Raw genomic sequence first — 15,407 nt, 5'->3', positions numbered from 1 at the left:
GCACTGCCTCAGGTATGTGATCCTTGGATCCGCTAGCCCATTACGATGTGTCCTTGGGCAAGACCCTTAACCTCATGTTGCTCCTGCAAGCTGTGCAATTATACTACAGTGAACATACATTTCAGTGAGCTAAAGACAGGAGCAAAGGGCCCAATTCATAGCTTTGATGTTAAACACTGGGTAACGGAAAAAGAGAAGGCGTTTAAAAAATGGAAAACGAAAGGATGGCTCACGGGTCATTCAGCCTGTTATGCATATTACATCTACACAGAACAATTAACATTAAGGATTTAACATATTACATAAATCGCTCACTCACTTTCTCACAACAGAAGTAATTTAAGGTCTACACCTTGTTCTGTTATTGAACAAACTAAACGGCTCTAAATCGTATCTACACGACTGCATTTGTGTCTAGTCGCATGCTAACACATCTCCTCTGCGCTCTCTATCGCGGAGTTGCGCCCTAATGTGCTCAAACACGTGCGCACACAGGTGAGCGCTGAACACCCACACAGGTGAACACTGAATTTGCCTTTATGAAAATGCCTGTATTTTTGGGTAAATGTTTACGGTACGCCGTTAACAGGTAACGCATGCGCGACTATCTTGCCGTTTTGCCAAAAGCCAATCTCCATGAGATCTTTTCTGCTGTTGCGTCTCTCAAAACAGATCTCAGCTCAACATTAAGCATGAATTGACAACGGCCGTATCAAATCTACAACCCCGTTTTACAAAGATTTGTAGATGAAAGCAGCTCACTGTAGCCATTACTACTAATACAATTTGATGAATCACATATCTGCACTCATTCTGTTTTGTTTTGCAAAAACAACGAGCTACGCAGACCAACTTTCCAGTTTCCAGTGTGAGTGTTCGTGTTGTAATCCTTACTGTTTGTCAAGACACTAACACAGTACGCCATATTGACTTTCAATGTGTATTATGTAGACTAGACAACACAATCAATTTAATCAAAGTGCAATAAAATATTGTTATTTCATTGAACTGAACAAATATTTAATTACCAAAGAGTTAATGTTGCACGGTATACCGATACTGACAAAGTACCGCGACACCCGTACGTTAAAAACGATACGATTTTGCATATTTTAAGTATCGGTACTTTCTCAAAATAGCGCTTCCTTAAAACTACTCCGCTCTCTCTCTCATGCTGCATGCAAAGAGAGCATGGAGACGGAGCTCAGGGGGGCGGTGCTTAAGGCTCCAGCGGAGCAGCAGCAGCTGCAGCGCTCTCTAATCGGGGGAGACATGACCGGAGCTCAGGAGTTCTTGCCGACCATCCTCTGCTTGTAGAAAAAAAGACTCCAGGAGTGTAATCTGGAGATACTTTGGAGACTGTGAGGGAAGCCCATTGACACCGATAGACCCGTCTGTATAACGTGCTTTAAAGCAACGCAGACAAAGGGAGGTAACACGTCAAACATGGCCAAGCACCTTTCAAGCAGACAGCCCGAACTTTTTAAGGGGTTTAACGAACGACAGGTAAGCAAATGTAATTGTAAACATGAAAAACCCCAAGCTCACCCACATACAGCCACGAGTAGCATTAGCCTAGTTTGACCACACGCATTTATGATCATCAGGTCAGAATGCACACAAAAGTGTAGCAAATGAAACACAATTGATGCAAAATGGTAACATGCTGGTGGAGCCTGAGGATGAATTTTGAGCCACATAGTTCAAGATTATTAATAAGTGCATTTTTCAATAAAGGGGAGAAATTACCCCTTAATTATGTGTCAATCTTTAATGTACCCATATGATAGCTTTAGGTTTTTTTTCACCTCAAACACACAACTGTAAAATTATTATCAGTAGTAGTATGGAGTATTATTATCTACAATTGCTCATACTTATGGAAATAACTATACAGTCATCCGAACAATAGACCTACATAGCCGTGTATGATCAATGCTATGATGGCACAATGTAGTTTCCATTAATATCTTGCTGTATGCTAATACTAATATTAATGCCATTTGTCAAGTGTTCAAAAACCTGGGCAGAAACAAGCTGGTCAGGAAGGGAACCATACAGATGTTTTATTTATTACTATCATGAATAAATATACCACTATCGTATTTATGGTATTGTATCGAATTATAGTATCGTAAGTATCGGTATTGTGATATTAATGGCAGGTATCGTATCGAAGTCATAATTTTGGTATCGTGACAACCCTACAAAGAGTAGATCCTATTGTTAAATCACAACTTAAGGCATTCAACAAAGTATAACTGCACACAGCCTTACATATTAAGGCAGAACTTTCAATTCAATTCAGTTTATTTTATACAGCCTAAGATCACAAATACCTCACACCAGATCAGGAAAAACTCCCCCAAATATAGTAAAAACCCTTTTACAGGGAAAAAAGGGAAGAAACCTGAGGAACAACAACAGAGGAGGATCCCTCTTCCCAGATGGACAGAAGCAATAGATGTCATGTGACCATAAAGAATAATGTAACAAAGTTACAGCATATTTAATGAATATGACATTATTCATATGAATAGTAGGCATGGACCACGATCCAAATAACCACAATCCATGACCACAATTCGTTAGCAGAAGGAAGTAGTGAGTAGGGGCATCAGCAGGGCCATGAAGAGAAGGAACAGGAGAAGAGAGAAAAAAAGAGGAGAGAGAGGAGCTCAGTGCATCCTAAGATGTCCTCCAGTAGTCTAGGCCTATAACAGCATGTCTAGTGGCTGGACCAGGGCAAATGTGAGCCATCCCTAACTATAAGCTCTATTAAAGAGGAAAGTCTTAAGTCTACTTTAAAATGAGGTTACTGTGCCCCCGGACTGAAAGTGGAAGCTTATTCCACAGAAGATGAGCTTGATAAGTTTTTACCTTTTTGCATCGTTTTGAGCCAGGTATTGGCCAGATTTTTTAAAGGTTCCGCAGAGAGATTTGTTTTTCGTGTGATCCAAAGGAGAGTTCTTGATCAAAACTAACTCCAGGCTTCCTTACAGTGGTGGTGGATGCCAAATCGATGCCATCCAGAGAAACCATATCAGCAGATATTTTATGTCTTTAAAACACACTTGAAGTTTAGCAATCTGGTGGATTTCATATAGGTTGAATGAACCAATCGACTGGTCTAGTCTCTGTAATTAGGTGTCACTGTCAATGGTGTTGAATGCAGCACAAAGGTCTAGCAGGACAAGTACAGATATACAGACAGCGTAATCCCCAAGATTGCTGGTGTTATTGAAATTTTGTAGATGGAAATTCACGCTCTCACACTCAGAAGAAGACACACACCCACAGGGAGACGCACGCCCACCGCCCACAGGGAGATGCAAACCGCCCAGCAAAAGTTTTTTTGTGGGCCGAGGCCACCATGAATGTGAACGCTGTTTGTGTTGCCTCTTGATTTCTGTTCTCTCCCCCTGCAGCCGTGATCGGGCTGTTGTACCCCTGCATTGACAGCCGCCTGGGTGAGCCACACAAGTTCAAGAGGGAGTGGTCCAGTGTGATGCGCTGCGTGGCTGTGTTTGTGGGCATTAACCACGCCAGTGCTGTATCCTTAAAGTGTTGAGGCTTTGTGCATCTGTTCTTCTGTTCTATCTATCTATATATATATATATATATATATATATATATATATATATATATATATATATATATATATATATATATATATATATATATATATATATATATATATATATATACGTATATATATATATATATATATACGTATATATATATATACGTATATATATATATATATATATACGTATATATATATATACGTATATATATATATACGTATATATATATATACGTATATATATATATATATATATATATATATATATATACGTATATATATATATACGTATATATATATATACATATATATATACGTATATATATATATGTATATATATATATACGTATATATATATATACATATATATATACGTATATATATATATGTATATATATATATATATGTATATATATATATATATATATATACATATATATATATATATATATATATATGTATATATATATATATATGTATATATATATATATATATACATATATATATATATATATATATATATATATATATATATATATATATATATATATATATAGTATAGGTTGCAAGATTTCTCAGTATAGGCAGTAGTTTGTGTGCACTGTCATACATCACTGTTTAAGTAGAGGAATGTGCTGCTTTTATTCTTGTGATTGGTGGATAACCAGTTAATTGTGCCTCTGCAGCAGTCCTGCACTGTAACACAGCTATGTAAACTAGTTTGGCGCTACCAGCCATTTACTGCTTGTTCCTTGACCCTACAACTGTCAGAAAGTGGACTTTGCTAATAATGTCCAGTTGTCCCTGACTCTGGCGGCGCTTTCCATCGGTCTGTGGTGGACTTTTGACCGCTCCCGCAGCGGCTTTAGTTTGGGAGTTAGCATCGCTCTGTTGGCGACGCTGGCCACCCAACTCTTGGTTTATAATGGAGTCTTTCAGTAAGTTCAAAATAAAACGTGTGTGTGTGTGTATATGTATGTATGTGTGTGTGTGTGTGTGTGTGTGTGTGTGTGTGTGTATATATATATATGTATATTATAATATATATATATATATATATATATATATATATTATAATATATATATATATATATATTATATATATATATATATATATTATATATATATATATATATATATATAATATATATATATATTATATATATTATAATATATATATATATATATATATATATATATATATATATATATTATAATATATATATATATATATATATATATTATAATATATATATATATATATTATATATATATTATAATACAAAAGTGTGTGGTTAGGGGTTTCACGGCCTTAAAACATGTATCATAATTGTAAAAAATAAAGCGGATTACTTCGCGGATTTCGTCTATTGCAGGTTATTTTTGGAACATATGCCCCGCGATAAACGAGGGACCACTGTATTTTACCTTTTTATTAAACAGCCAACCTGGCCAAAATAACCAGAGTGACACAGATAAAAGTTACCTTTTGGCATGCATTGTTTAAAGAATTAAGAGCTGCTGCTTCTTTTCTACACAGGTATACTTCACCAGACTTTCTGTATATTCGCTCCTGGTTACCTTGCATTTTCTTTGCTGGGGTGATAACTATGGGAAACATAGGACGTCAGCTAGCCTTGGTAAGGAATTTGAATCTTTCCAGAAATTCTGCTTTGCTAAAACTCTGTTAAATTAATATTGGAGACTTCCCTTAAAAGTGAATCCAATGCTTTATGTGTTGACGCTGCATTCTATCTCCTGACCACCAGGGGGTGACTCCTCTGGCTCTATAGAAGTCTATATAAATTACTCTACTTAATTTGTAAACATGAGTTTGTCTCAATATCTAGTTTCAAGTCTTCTTCAATACAGCATGATATTAATTTAGTAAATTATGGTCTTTTAGAGTTAAACAGACCATAAAGCAGTTGCTGCTTCAGGGTGGGGCTACAAACTGATTGACAGATTGACACCAGAGACGTATACACCGTCTTTACGTCACTCCTAAGTCCAGTTCTGTTCACTGTTTGCAAAAAAACAACGTGTCAGATTTGCATCAGTGTCCTCCGAGGTTCTTAAACTCACAAAGCTATGAAAGAGAGGATCCGGCTGTTCTGTGTGTAATGATGTTTACTGCTCATGTGTCATTTTTTTCAGTATGAATACAAATTCGTTCAGGAAAAGACGCATCAGGACTGAGGGATCTCACCAGGCCTCTGCTCACAATGACATTGTCTTTGCACCGACTTGAAACCAGAGAGGGGCAGAGAGCGTCTGCATGCAGCATAAACAAGGACTTGCTGGCCCCGGAGGAGCCAGTTAGGCATGTCCAACAAGACCTGAGCTTCTGATTGGCTGCCTGGTGCGTTCTGCTGGACAGTATTTTGATTGGCTGTCGTCGTGCCATTCAGATCCTGGGATGTCTGCTGGCTCTGTCGTTACCGGAGCTGAACAATGATAGCAGAGTTTCTTGTGTTTTTTCTTCGATGCTGTTTATCTCCACTTACCTGGGAAGGGATTAGCAGCGAAGCATCTATCGTTCTTTAGATCAGATGGAATGTTTCAAACCTTTGGCTTTGTTGTGCCAAAGACACCACAGGGGATCAGTTTTATAGTCGGTCTTCTCTCCAGTCTCCCACATATCAGTGAATAACACACAGCCAAGCTGAGTTTCATCTAAAAAGATATCTATATACCAAACAGTGTATTGTATGTAATTGGCTTATATCTACATTTTGGTTTTCTTGATAAAGGACTGACGTGTACTGTCTGCACTGACTTTGTAGAGGGTATTTTTACCAGCCACACCTGCCCTGCTTATCCCCAACATGTGGAAGCTTAATATTTAAAGATATAACAAACCCCCAATAACACAATGATAAACTCATGACCATATTGTCCATTTGCATTATGTTTGCACTGTGTTTTAAAGGCTCCTTCTGGTGTATGAGTGTGAGGTATCCCTAAAAACCCTGAATTGAAACTACAGAAAGATGATGTCCTCCTTTGTTCTGATGAGCTGTTTCCTTCTTCTGGTAACTTCGCCATTAAGATCTACACGCAGTGTTCAGCAGAAAACCATGTCAGGTTCTTTGTATGCAGGAGGTGTTGGGTGATGAAGCAAAGCAAATAAGAAAGTAGGCAGAATAATTCGCTATTACCTTGTAATCTGTTTGAGGTATGATCGAATTGGTCAAGGGATATTTTCTAACTGTAATAAAGCATGGAACTGTTGAACAGTGTTTTTGTAATAGTGTGATATGTTGGATGATGAAGAAACCTTATGCATTTTAAAAGGTTAAATAAGGATGAATTGTACCTTGTTGCTTTAGTCCACTTACTGAAGCGACCCCTGAAACCTTGGGGTTGGCATAGAGCCTCTTTTATTGTAGGCCAATATGAAGTACACTGGATCAGTTTACATGTGAACTCTAAGCACAGTGATGTATGCTGAGATACAGGCTAATGAATAATATCTTGATAGGTTTTCAAATATTTATACTGTGCATATCTGTACATTACAACTAGGTGTCAATTAATCACAACTAATTTAACTAAATGCATGAAGATCAGCCCCGTTTTCTGTGTTGCATTAGAGTCTGTAGCTTATTCAGAGCAGCAGTGAGTCAAGTGGAGAACCCATCGCACAAATGCCCAAACGCAAGCTGCAGTGCCACTGCACACATCAGCCATAAAGTGTCCTCTGCTAATGTGGATTAATGTGTCTGGTCTGTTCTCGACTCGCACAGACAAAAGTAATTAAGATGAACAATCAGGGTTTAAAGTGCCTTTGTTTGCATTATTGCTAAACTCCATGATGAGGACACAGCTTCTTAGTTGTTTACATGGGTGTATGAGGCAATTTGCTCTGTGAATGTTATTGTACAAGGCTAACTAGCTAGTAAAACAATAGGCGGGATGTGTCATAGCCGTAAGTGCTGCTCGAAGAGCTAAACTCCCCACCAATAATGAATTCATTAATCTCTCTATTTATTCCTGACAAGCAATTATCTCCTCACAGAGCGAAGGTCAGGAGGCGACTGAGAGCTCACACAAGCCGAGGAGGAAACGTTCAGAGCCATCGCTGCCGTCCAGGAATAGGATCACATTTATCTTTTGGTGATAATTCCCGTGCTGAATGTTAACCTTCATTCACATGTCGACGTGAGCTGCTAACATGCAGTAGCTCAGTAGCTCACGTGGTGTCTTGATCAGATGAATATGTATTGTAAAGTACTGCCGACGCTGACATGAAGGCCGCTCTGAATCATCCAAAATAGCCAGCTGATTGATGTTTTATTGATGATTATTTATTATTTTCTTTTATCGTATTGTTAGAGATATTCTAAGAGATTTATTAAGAAATTCATTTGACATATTATTTTTGTAAAAACATTTGCTCAGTTCCACTCTTGAACACAAGCTGAAGTTTGTTGTCACGGCAAAATGACGTTGGATGTGTTAGCGTGTGATAATTGTTGGATGCCTGGTGTAGCCTCCGGAAGAATGCAGTTCGACAACTTCTCTTGTTCTCTACAGTTTGTAAAGAACAAGAGTGTGACTACAGAAAAATAAGGATGTATTTTATCAATCCCTCTTTTTACATAATTAATTATGTAAACTAAACAATATACAAAAAATGACAACGTCAGTTCATAACTATGTGTGTTTTACTTATTTAACAGAGTGGAAATCTCCAACACCTTAAAACTCGTACTTATGTTATATGAAGCTAAGCTTAAACCATCTATATCACATGCTATGGCACGCTTAATCATTTACTGTTTCACTGTTATATTCAGACTTCTCATCTTACTGTCTCTGTTTAATCCTACACACAAACTCAGCGCATGTCACCTGATAGCAGTGAGACTGGGGAATCTGTATGTTTCTGTCTGAAAGACAGAAACAAACATACAGCTCTATGGGACGAGGGAAAAGGTTTACGGTTAGGCCGAAGACGTCATGAGGGTTTCTGTTAGTGGGTCATGATGTGCATTTAAGAGGTGGTTCTTTGAGCAGTCTCGGATATGCAATTTGTCTACCACGTTGTACTTCTGACTCTGCTCCTTCCTTACAACGAATAAATATTCCTGTTTTAATGATTTTACTCCGAGGGGTCGAGTGAATTTATCTAACAAGTATAAAATCACCCTGTCATACGCCTTTTACGTGGGTGCTTGTGAGACAGAGACAGAGACAGAGAGAGAGAGAGAGAGAGAGAGAGAGAGAGAGACACTGGCAGGCGTGAGGACAGACGCGACCAAAGAGAAAATAGGGTCCAAAGAGGAAGAGAGAGAACGTCAGAGAGAGTCTATATGGGATATGGTCAACCATTAGCAAGTTATGTGTACATAAACGATTGGTCTAACCATGCCATCCTCACAACTGTATCTCTTCTGCTCACATGGCCATCTGGTATGACAAGGGCAATTTAGAGTCCACTGCTGTGGTGATACACTTTAGGCATAACTGTCTAATACAGGAAATGCAGCAACATCCACATATCACCACTATACAACTGTGGAAAGTAATACTGATATGATTACGCCTTTCCACTTGCCAAACATACCATTTAGCCAATCGCTCAGGGGGGTTTCTTTGTCTGAGTGTTCTGCCAATTTGTTGGACATTGCCCTGAGACCATGTAAGGCCTTAGTGAAAGATCCATCTAGAGCTGTATTATCTGGAATGAAAGTGCAACAAGTTTGCCCAAACTCCTCCTTTCTCTTCTAACAACATATCGAGTGCCATCGGATTCTGGTATGTTATTAGGGATGTGGCAGACAACTGTCCATGCACTCCCTCTAGTCTAGGGAGTCTCGGATCATATTAGTCAGAGGCTGGATGTTGGAATGCACTGTTTAAATTGTACTCGTCTGGCACTCCTCTGGGTGCCAGACGACTGGGTGCCTATAGCATCAAAATAGATTGGAGGGCCAGCGTTCAGGTCAAAACTCATATTCTTTCTATCTAGGGGGCCCTGAAGTTTTCCGTGACTACACGTGTAACACTCTACACATGTAACACACTACACGTGTAACACAGTACACATGCAAACATGGAAACTATTTTTATCAGGCAGACATGTTAGTGTCCAGTGATCAGCAAAGATTAAGCCCCGCCCACAGATGAGAACTGAGGTCATGGACGAAAAAATAGAACATGCACTGACATGCTCCACAGCAGTGTTAGTCTATGAGCCCCTTCATCAGCAACATGCGGAAAAAAACATGTAACCACATGTGTAACACTGCACGTGTGACACACTAAACATGTAACACACTACACATGTAACAAAGTACACATGTAACACACTTAACATGTAAACATGTAACACACTATACATGTGACACATGTAACACATTTAACTCACTGCACATGTAACACTACACATGTAACACGCTACACATGTAAGACACTACACATGTAAACATGTAACACACCACAGATGTAAACATGCAACACACTACACGTGTAACCCACTACACATGTAACACATTTAACACACTACAAATGTAACACACTACTCATGTAAAGATGTAACACACTACACATGTGACACACAACACATGTAAACATGTAAAACACTACACATCTAACACATTTAACACACTACATATGTACACTTCACATGTGACACACTACACGTGTCAGACACTACACGTGTCACACACTACACGTGTGACACACTACACGTGTGACACACTACACGTGTGACACACTACTTATGTAGACATGTAACACACTACACATGTACACTTCACATGTGACACACTACATGTGTCAGACACTACACGTGTAACACCCTACAAGTGTGACACCCTACACACATGTGACACCCTACACATGTAACACACTACACATGTGACACACTAAATTTGTAACACACTAAATGTGTGGCACACTACACATGTGGCACACTACTTACGTAAACATTTAACACACTACACGACCGTGGCTCAGTGATGAGCAGGATCGTCTTTCAATCAGAGGATTGGTAGTTCAATCCCCGGCGCCGCTAGCCCATGTCGATGTGTCCTTAAGCAAGACATTTAACCCTAAAATTGCTCCTGTAGCTGCACCTATGGTGTATGAATGGTTGACGATGCTGATGTGGCAACTTGCATAGTGGCTCCCCCCATCAGTGTGTGAATGGGTGAATGATGTCATGTAGTGTTAAAGCGCTTTGAGTGGTCGGAAGACTAGAAAAGCGCTATACAGGTCCATTTACTATTTACATGTAACACTTTACACATGGGACAAAGGGTATTGGTAGACACCGGTTTGATCAGCGACACATCGAATGTCGGATGGACTATTAAGGAATAAGGGAGTCTCAGCTAAACTGCAGATGGATTGATGATGCTCAGGATCTCATATGTCCCGATGAACCGGGGAACAACTTCTGGGATTCAGTCTTTAGCGGGATGTCCCTGGCTGAGAGCCACACCCTTTGACCGACTTGGTAGCAAGGGGCAGATTGGCGGCGGCGATCTGCTAAGCGTTTGTTCCGTCGTGCGGAGGACGGCCCGAGTCTTCTTCCACACCCTTTTGCAGCGCCGAATGTGAAGCTGCACGGTGGGGAAGGGGGGGACTGGTACCCCAGAGAGACCTCAAACGTCGAGTGACCAGTGGCTGAAGAAGTATGGGAGTTGTGGGCATAGTCTACCCAGGACAGATGAGTGCTCCAGCTGGAAGGGTTCGACGTGGCCACGCAGCAGAGGGAGGCCTCAAGCTCCTGATTTAGCCTCTCTGTCTGCCCGTTTGACTGGGGGTGGAACCCGGAGGACAGACTGATGGTAGCACCGAGTGCCCAGACGAATGCTCTCCAGACCTGGGATATGAACTGAGGACCACAGTCTGACACAAAAGGTCCACTGGGATCCGATGTAGCTGGAACACCTGGTTGACTATAATGTCCGCCGTCTCCTGAGCAGATGGGAGCTTGGGTAGAGCGAGAAAGTGGACCGCTTTGGAGAAGCGGTTCACCACAGTGACAATGACAGTGTTTCCCTATGAAGGGGAAGACTTGTGATGAAGTCCAAGGCGATGTGGGACCAGGGATGATGTGGCACCGGAAGTGGTTGCAGCAGCCTGGCAGGAGGTTGGTGTGATGACTTGTTGCAGGAACAGATGGGGCAGGTAAGGACATATGCTCGGGTGTCAGCCTCCAGTGATGACCACCAAAAAAATCCGCCGGAGCATGTCGATTACTACGCCTGACACCCGGATGGCAGAAGAACCAGGAGGTATGAGCCCATTGGAGTACTTGGGAGCGTGCAGGCGAAGAAACAAAGAGGCGGCTGGGAGGCCCATCTCCAGGGTGTGGCTGGGCCCGAAGGGCGTCCCGTACAATCGATGCTATCTCCCAGGTAAAGGAGGGACACAAGTGGTTGGGAGAATGGTGCCAGGACAGGGAGAGTGTCCCTTGGGGGAGAACTGTCGAGAGCGTCAGGTTTCGTATTTTTGTGGCCTGGATGGTAAGAGATGGTCAAGTTGAAACGCCCAAAGAATAACGACCACCGTGCTCGGTGGGAGTTCAACCTCTTGGCCGTCCGAATATATTCTAAGTTCTTGTGGTCCGTCCAAACCACAAATGGTTGGGCTGCCCCCTCCAGCCTGTGCCGCCATTCCGCCAATGCCAGTTTAATTGCCAGTAACTCTTGGTTTCCAACGTCATAATTTTCCTCTGCCGGGGTCAACTGGCGGGAAAAGTAGGCGCAGTGCTGAATCTTAGAGTCGGAGTCTGACCGTTGGGACAGGATGGCCCCTATGTCTGTGTCCGAGACATCTCCTTCAAACATAAACTGCCGGGAGTCGTCAGGCTGTATCAGAATGTAGGCGGAGCTGAATCGCTCCTTTAGGAATTGAAATACCAGGCCGGCTTCCGGCGTCCATTGGAGCATGGTTTTGGAGGTGGGCTGCAGTTCCTGATGAAGCGACGATAGAAGTTTACGAACGCCAAGAACTGCTGGAGCTGTTTCTGCCTTGACCTTCTCCGGATCTGCCTTCACCTGACCCGTCTCAATAATGAACCCTCGGAACCAGATAGATATTACGTAGCACTCACATTTGTCGGCTTTCACGAACAGCTTGTTCTCAAGCAGGCGCTGGAGAACCATCAGTACATGACGCTGGTGCTCCAGAAGGTCCGCCGAATAGATGAGGATGTCATCTAAATAAACAAACACAAAATGATTCAGTAAAATCACGGAGTACATCATTTACCAGCGCCTGGAACACTGCTGAAGTGTTGGTAAGTCTAAAAGGCATGACCAAATACTTAAAGTGGCCGAGGGGGGTGTTGAACCCTGTCTTCCACTTGTCCCCAGCTCAGATCCACACCAGATGGTAGGCGTTGCGGAGGTCGAGCTTGGAGAAGATCGTGGCTCCAACCAGAGGTTCTAATGCTGAGTTAATAAGCGTCAGGGGGTATTTGTTCCGGGTGATGCTATTCAGACCTCGATAGTCAATGCAGGGCCAGAGACTCTTGTCCTTCTTCGCAACAAAGAAGAACCCGGCTCCAAGTGGTGATGAGGATGGGCGAATTATTCCAGCCCTCAGAGACTGGGATATGTACTCCAGCATGGAGGCCTTCTATGGTCTTGACAAGTTGTATAACCGACTGGAAGGAACTGACGTGCTGGGGTGGAGGTCAATTGCGCAGTCATATGGCCGGTGAGGAGGCAAGGAGAGAGCCTGGTCTTGCTAAACACCTTCCCGATGTCGTGGTAGGTGGTGACAATGGCGGTGGAACTGGCGCAGGCACGAGGCTGCCCTGTGGACGTCCTCCAGGAGGTAGCGCAGACCTTAGACAGCTACCATGACAGTAGGGACTCTATGCAGCAATTCTCCCTGCCACCCAGTCAATTTGAGGGTCATGAGTGGAGGGCCACGGGTGACCCAGAACTAGAGGGTTTTGGGGCGAGGGAAAAACAAAAAACTGAAGTCTCTCCCTGTGGTTCCCAGACAGGATAAGCTGCAGCGGCTGAGTTTGGTGGGTGAATTTGGACAGAAAGCTGCCATTGAGGGCATTGACCACCAGCAGGCCATCTAATGTCTCCACGGGAATCTGGGCTCTGGTCACAAACTCTGAGTCCATGAAGTTTTGCTTCGCTCCAGAATCCACCAAAGTAGAGAGGGAGCGGGATTGCAACAAGAGGGAGGCAGGCAACAACAGTCTTAGTAGGGAATGGGGAGAAGGCTGAGCACCAGTATCCCAACAGTTACTGGTGAGCACCTCCGTTTGGGCGAATTGTGCAGGAGGAAACAGAATGCCCCGGTTAGCCACAGTACAGGCACTCAATGGCTCCCAGATGCCTTTCCCTCTCCCGTGACGAGAGGCGGGTGTGGCCGAGCTGCATAGGCTCCGCCTCCGAGATGGAAGAGGGGGGCGGGCTTGAGGACTGAGGACCTCTACTCTCACCCAGATAGGCTGATGCAGGGGCACGAGGGCGGCAGCTGGAAGGGGCTTGTAGTTACGTTCACGTCGTCTCTCCTGCATCTGATTATCCAGTCCTATCGTAAGTTGATCAACTCCTCCAACGAACCATCTTATTACAGGTGGTCAGTTCGTCTTTGACGGCTTCAGACAGCCCGTGCAAAAACACGCCCCTGAGCGCCGTCTCTCCCCACCAGAATGCAGAAATCCATGGAGTATTCTGCTACACTTGCTTGGCCTTGTCGCAGGCGGAGAAGGCGCTGGGCGGCATCCTCCAAGTCCACAGGGTGGTCAAAAACCCTTTGAAGATCCTCCACAAAGGTTATGTAGTCCATGGTGTTGGGCTGGTCGATGCTCAATGTATTGGTGGCCCAGTCCAAGGCTCTCCCCTGCAGAAGTACACCTTGCGACACGTTGGTTCGGTGCGAGTCAAAAGTCAGGTGCGAACGGTCAAACACCTGCCGGCATTGGAACAGGAAGCCCCGGCAACTTCCTAGCATACCATTGTACAGATCCAGAAATGGAACGAGGGACTCCCGGACCGGCAGGGCGGGGTCAGAAGGAAGAGGAGCTGGTGTTGGAGCAGGCAGATGGTTGACATTTCACACCAGGTGCTGGACTTTGCAGCCGATCTGAGAAACCTCCGCTGCCATGGACCTCTGCGTCTCAGCCATTTCCTTGATCATTTGCTGGTGTTCAGCCATTTTGGTGCTGTGTCCAGCCAGTGTGACTTACCCGGCGGTTACTGGGTCCATGTTGGTCAGTCTGTTCTGTCATGGGAGCACAACGTTAAGACCCAGATGCAGACCACACAAGAACAGATATCAGAAAAAGGCGGTTTATTTAGTCCCAACCAAATAGTGTGGAGCCCGAGGTCCGACACAGACAAAGCAGTTTCCCCAACGTTGATTCCGTGGTCCAACGTTGAGTCAAGCAGATCGCAGCGTGGCTCCGTGGCTCGACACTGGAAGGTGGTGTGGCAGATGGTGATGTGGAGCGAAGAGGGCAGCCAACAGGTACTCTGGAACGAGGAGAGAGAGAGTTAGAGAACAACCAGATCAATCCGAAGAATCTCACAGAGTGGCAATGGTGACTACTGGGGTAGACTGACAACCCAGGTTTGCAGGACCAGAGTAGATATGTTGCCGGTGATTGGTTTGGGATTGGCTGCAGCTGTGCCCGGCTCGAGGGTGTGGCCAAGAACACTGGAGGCAGGACCAAGAACACATGACAAACAAAACAAAGGGATGACAGACACATGAGGTAAGGAGACCTGGGAGAACAGAGGTAAACACACAATGGGTTAGACAGGGATCCTGACACTACACTTATAACACACTACACATGTAAAGCCTAGTTTATGGTTCTGCGTCAAG

The 15,407-nt window shown here is 43.2% G+C and overlaps 1 protein-coding gene across 3 annotated transcripts in view; it reads left to right on the top strand.

Moving 5' to 3' along the window:
• Positions 1-6,824, top strand: part of insig2 (insulin induced gene 2) — an 11,119-nt gene extending 4,295 nt beyond the window's left edge. For all 3 annotated transcript variants that reach the window (XM_068571975.1, XM_068571974.1, XM_068571973.1), the window contains 5 exons: positions 1-12; positions 3,429-3,553; positions 4,359-4,525; positions 5,128-5,227; positions 5,745-6,824. The exon at positions 1-12 is cut by the window's left edge and continues 161 nt beyond it. In XM_068571975.1, the coding sequence (XP_068428076.1) occupies positions 1-12; positions 3,429-3,553; positions 4,359-4,525; positions 5,128-5,227; positions 5,745-5,786 (446 nt within the window). In that variant the 3' untranslated portion in view covers positions 5,787-6,824. The remainder of the gene's footprint in view (positions 13-3,428; positions 3,554-4,358; positions 4,526-5,127; positions 5,228-5,744) is intronic.
• Positions 6,825-15,407: the final 8,583 nt, after the last annotated feature.

Source organism: Clinocottus analis, unplaced genomic scaffold (assembly GCF_023055335.1).
Source record: "Clinocottus analis isolate CAN_PGR_092001 unplaced genomic scaffold, fCliAna1.0.p SCAF_12, whole genome shotgun sequence".
NCBI classification, from domain to species: domain Eukaryota; kingdom Metazoa; phylum Chordata; class Actinopteri; order Perciformes; family Cottidae; genus Clinocottus; species Clinocottus analis.
This window is presented reverse-complemented; position numbering and strand designations above follow the sequence as displayed.